Source organism: Diaphorina citri, unplaced genomic scaffold, assembly GCF_000475195.1.
Source record: "Diaphorina citri unplaced genomic scaffold, Diaci psyllid genome assembly version 1.1 scaffold1427, whole genome shotgun sequence".
Taxonomy (NCBI): Eukaryota; Metazoa; Arthropoda; class Insecta; order Hemiptera; family Psyllidae; genus Diaphorina; species Diaphorina citri.
In genome coordinates, this window is record NW_007378853.1 from 75,457 (window position 1) to 81,144 (window position 5,688).

At 36.1% G+C, this 5,688-nt stretch overlaps 1 protein-coding gene across 1 annotated transcript in view; it reads right to left on the reverse strand.

Annotated features, from left to right (window-relative positions):
• Positions 1-5,525, reverse strand: part of LOC103515853 (follistatin-related protein 5-like) — a gene marked incomplete at its 5' end in the record, with an annotated part of 11,620 nt that extends 6,095 nt beyond the window's left edge. The window contains 4 exon segments of the mRNA XM_026828430.1: positions 88-164; positions 875-963; positions 2,996-3,116; positions 5,334-5,525. Coding sequence (XP_026684231.1) covers positions 88-164; positions 875-963; positions 2,996-3,116; positions 5,334-5,525 — 479 coding nt within the window.
• Between the last annotated feature and the right edge of the window lie 163 nt (positions 5,526-5,688).

Here is a 5,688-nt window from a genome sequence, read left to right on the forward strand (position 1 = left end):
GACTTAAACCTTATATTGGGAATAAAGGGAGAACGGGCTCTAGTCTTGATTTTAAATCATTACATGAAAGTAAAATTGTGTATCCTTAGCTCTGAGCCATTTCCTATCAGATCATATTTGTCTGCTTCAAGTTTCAGCGTTTCGTCGTTCTTTAGCCATTCCACCTGCGGGAAAGAACGGAATACCTCAACTTATGTGTCCTGTATTGAAGGAAGAAGGAAAGGTCATCAAGGAAGAGGAAGGCCAAGATCTATAGCTATATATATCAACCAAATTATCAAATATGCCGGCTGCAGATCATACACCCAAATGAAGAAAAAGTCATTGAACAGAATAGAGTGGAGGACTATAAACCAATCCCTGGATTGATATGATCGAATAAACTACGGGCTAAAAAATTCCCGGAGGGACGGACCCAGCTTGTTGATTTTACTTTCATGTAATGATTTGAAATCAAGACTAGAGCCCGTTCTCCCTTTATTCCTTTTAATGTTTCCTAATAAGTTATACAGTATTCGGATAGCCATTGTTAGGATAACAGGATTTGTAGGCGTATTTAACTACGGATTTTCCTGTAACCGCGAGACGCGACTGAGGCAACCCATATTTCCGGGTGAATGTCAAGTTTTTACTTTCCTTAAGGATGGAAAATACACTTCGGATAACCATTGTTAGGAAAACAGGATTTGTAGGCGTATTTAACTACGGATTTTTCCTGTAACCGCGAGACGCGACTGAGGCAACCCATATTTCCGGGTGAATTTCAAGTTTTTACTTTCCTTAAGGATGGAAAATACAGTATGGAATAGAATGTTTTGTTGATTTATAGTTTATGCTAAGAGCCTCTTTACTCCAACAGTGAACAGTATCCCACTCCTTTGCAGACAATTGAAGTTTTTGGGGGTAAAGTTGAAACACTCTCGACATGGTCATGAAAATTGCTGAGATCTCCAATTGTGAAGACTGAAAATACTAGAGAACAAGTAAATTCTGAAAGAAGTATTAACTGCTCGAGGAAGAATTAACAGTTGAAGGAATAATGAAATGCTGAAGGAAAGACCGCATCAGCAGATTCATAAAGATTTAGACAAAAGGGAGATTTTATCGGGAAACAACAGGAGATAAATTAAGAGAAGAGAGAAAAAAAGAAGATTTTGAATTTATTTGTAATATTTTGAAGGAGGAGGATTATAAAACACTGAAATCCTGAGGGAAGAAAATGGACTTTCCCTTTTATTTCTCCCTCTTTTCTTACTCTTTGTCCCTCTTTTTTTTCAAACTCTCTCCCTCTCTTCTTTCAAAATATCTCTCACTCACTTTCTACCTCCTTTAATCTGTGCGGAATCAACATTTTCATAGATCAGATAATTTCAGGTTATCTCTCTTTTTCTCTCTCGTGTGTCTGTATCTTTCCTCTCAATACTTGTTTCCCTTCCCTCTTTAGTCTTCCTCTTTCTCTCTCTCTCCCTCTCTCTGTCTTTTTTCTTTCTCTTTCATGTCCTTCTTTACCATAACTTATTTTGCTGATTCATTCATTATTGTTACCTCTCTCTGTCTTTTTTCTTTCTCTTTCATGTCCTTCTTTACCATAACTTATTTTGCTGATTCATTCATTATTGTTATTTCCCTTTTTTATTTCTTCAATTTGATCTCTCCTCTCTCGCTTCTTCTATTTTCTCCTACTTTTCATCTTTCTTTTTCTGTCATTTAAATTGACGAGGGTGGGGACAAAGCTCTTTCAATTTGGTCTCTCCTCTCTCGCTTCTTCTATTTTCTCCTACATTTCATCTTTCTTTTTCTGTCATTTAAATTGACGAGGGTGGGGACAAAGCTCTAGAATCGCTCTCTCCATTTTCCTCTCATTCTAACATACCTATGTATGCCATTAACCATGTTCATTTTGTACTTTGTGTGTATCAAAAGGTAGAATATCCCAATATGTTTCGGACATGTTTGGGCCTAAAAACAAAGCTCTAGAATCGCTCTCTCCATTTTCCTCTCATTCTAACATACCTACGTGCTACGTATGCGTATGCCATTAACCATGTTCATTTTGTACTTTGTGTGTATCAAAAGGTAGAATATCCCAATATGTTTCGGACATGTTTGGGCCTAAAATAATTTAGCTGTGGTTTTGATAGACGAAACCTTTTCCAGCCTCTTTTCTCCCCCCCCTCTCTCTCTCTCTCTTTCTCTCTCCCTCATCAATAGGTCATTGTACAATTTGAATGTTTCTCCATTGTACTTCTATAGGAGAAGGGGAAAAGGAATACTACGTAGTCTAGTCTAGGTACATATTCACTGTTAGTAATTTGCCATTTGCCATTATAAAGCGTAAACCTTGCCTAACAAGCTGGGGCCGTCCCTCCGGGAATTTTTTAGCCCGTAGTTTATTCGATCGTGGTATAAAGCGTAAACCTTGCCTAACAAGCTGGGGCCGTCCCTCCGGGAATTTTTTAGCCCGTAGTTTATTCGATCGTGGTTAAAGAATACCTATGTACCTACTTAATTTGTTTAATATTCAGTTTATTATTATCATCATCATTATTATTATTATGTACTGGGTTTCTCATATCCTCGCGGGAACATGGTTGGTTTGATGTGGTACTAACGGGAGAGCGTCTCCAAGTTAGTACACATATCTTCTTAGGTGTTCAGGAACTTTCTGATTAGTGACGCAGTCTTAATGATGACGGCTTTCTGCGCTTTCGTATGGATGTCTTCAGGTAAGTTGAGTTTTGAGAGACTATATTTGAATGATGACGGGTTTATGTATAGTGTGGTAGTGAATGGGAAATACAAACCTACATTCAACTTTGGGATCGGATATACATTCGATAAACTAAGGAAGACTACGTAGGTATAGAATCTATACTATAGATGGTGCCTTTATACTTGTGTGTATAGGAATAGGACGTACAAAATTACCTCTTTAGAGTACTAAAACTAATAAGGTAATGGCCAAAAAGGGAACAAAACTTACTATATAACTTACTGAACGCCGAGTACAGCTCATTGATAGCAATTCTATTGTCCTTGTCAAGGTCATCGAACTTGAGCATGTCTGATAACGTACAACCATCTGATAGCGCGCTCAGATGCTCTTTTTCTGATATCTGGGAAAGAAAGAATAATTATGGTATTAGTAAAAGTACGAAAATGATGGTTTTTAGGATAAATTTCGTCAGGCAGTGTGAAAAACATCCTAATTTACAGAACATTCTTTAGAATATGGCAATAGTTGAAGAAAAAAGAAAGGTTCACACTTCCCACGCATTACCCTGTAATAGACCGCGAGCAGGGTAGGTAAAATATTACCTCTTGCCATTTGACCTCAGAATTACACAATATCTCCCAATACCTATGTATGTGCTGAAACTTTTGAAGCTCTTCTACCTACATGTAAACATATTTAACCTCTCGAACATGAATGAGTGCCTAATAGGTAGGTAACCTATCTGAAATTGGCGGGGCGGAGCGCTACCGCGCTCCTTAATTTATTTTGGAATCTAGGTATAAAAATAACATTTAAACTCCAATAAAATTTTATAGATCTCAATATGAATCTGAAGATTGGGACCTCCAGTGAGCATCTTCGATCATGTATGATTGTCTATTTAGACATGGTCGCTTGGTGTGAAGCAACCGATAAATCGGTATTTCTGACCGGTAAACTATACAACACTATCTATTCATACATATACCTATTATTTACCAAATTTTTTTGTAGCAAATGGATTGTTTAAGTTTCATGATAAAGTGGTGACGACATTTTCGTAGATTAACACTAAAATAAAGCAAAACATCAAAAGAGGGCCATGAAAAGCAAAGAAAGAACAAAATTCAATACAAAACTAAAACTGCGAAATTTCCCTTACCGACAAGGTCTTTAAGTCAGAGGAGAAAATACTTTTTCAGACGAGTTTTTGACAAGTTTTGAGGTTTACCTCTGGTGTTGCTAATCCTGATCCTAAATAGGGTACCTAATCTACGAGTGGTGAGTATTCTGAATTTACTTTACCCTAACTCTTACCAATATAATATTACCAAATTCATAGCACCTCCGAGGGTAGGTATCATACTAGGGGTTTTATATCACCAAAACCCAAGTGTACCTTTTTATCAAAATGCATCATCTGAAAGAAAATCTTTAAACCAAGTTGTGTGGATTTTTTTCTGTTAGTGTGTTACCAAATTCATAGCACCTCCGAGGGTAGGTATCATACTAGGGGTTTCATATCCCCAAAACCCAAGTGTACCTTTTTATCAAAATACATCATCTGGAAGAAAATCTTTAAACCAAGTTGTGTGGATTTTTTTCTGTTAGCGTTAGCTTTATTTTAAAAACTTGTGCAGTTTTTCAAGAGAAGCATTTAGCTATCATGACGTGCAGCTTAGTGAACAGCTTGAGCTGCTTAAAGTTTTTTTTTTTTTTCATTCGAAACTTACCATTTTTATACTCGGTTTTTTTATCCTATATTAATTTTTTGTTCTAAATTACATTCTGAACACCTGGTAGCGTTAGCTTTATTTTAAAAACTTGTGCAGTTTTTCAAGAGAAGCATTTAGCTGTCATGACGTGCAGCTTAGTGAACAGCTTGAGCTGCTTAAAGTTTTTTTTTTCATTCGAATCTTACCATTTTTATACTCGGTTTTTTTATCCTATATTAATTTTTTGTTCTAAATTACATTCTGAACACGTTTTTATCACGGAGAAATACGTGCTTCTAAAAAAATTACCTTAAATTTAGTTAGAAAAAGCCTTTCCTCTGTACCTTTTTCTCTCCATACAAATAACCCAGGTTTTTCGGAGAAATACTATTTTCTCTTTCCGACGGGGAAGAAAAAAAAGCGGGAAAATCAATTATCCTACTAAGATTTTACAAATTCGATCAGAAAAACTTGTCTATCTTCCTGTTGGAAAAAGGTGGTATGAGGGAATTGTATAATTTTTATTTCAAATCTAATTTTACTGGTATAGTGTGGTAGTGAATGGGAAATACAAACCTACATTCAACTTTGGGATCGGGTATACATTCGATAAACTAAGGAAGACTACGTAGGTAAGTAGGTATAGGTATATAAATATGGTGCCTTTATACTTGTGTGTGTAGGACGTACAAAACTAAAACTAATAAGGTAATTGTCAAAAAGGGAACAAAACTTACTATATAACTTACTGAACGCCGAGTACAGCTCATTGATAGCAATTCTATTGTCCTTGTCAAGGTCAGTACATTCGATAAACTCAGGAAGACTACGTAGGTATAGAATCTATACTATAGATGGTGCCTTTATACTTGTGTGTATAGGAATAGGACGTACAAAATTACCTCTTTAGAGTAGGTACTAAAACTAATAAGGTAATGGTCAAAAAGGGAACAAAACTTACTATATAACTTACTGAACGCCGAGTACAGCTCATTGATAGCAATTCTATTGTCCTTGTCAAGGTCATCGAACTTGAGCATGTCTGATAACGTACAACCATCTGATAACGCGCTCAGATGCTCTTTTTCTGATATCTGGGAAAGAAAGAATAATTATGGTATTAGTAAAAGTACGAAAATGATGGTTTTTAGGATAAACCTATTGCCATCCAAATTTACACACAAGTGCCAAGTTAGAAGTAAATGGGCCCAAGAGAAGGTGCCAAGAAATTGGAAGTTTTGTTATTCCATTGACTTT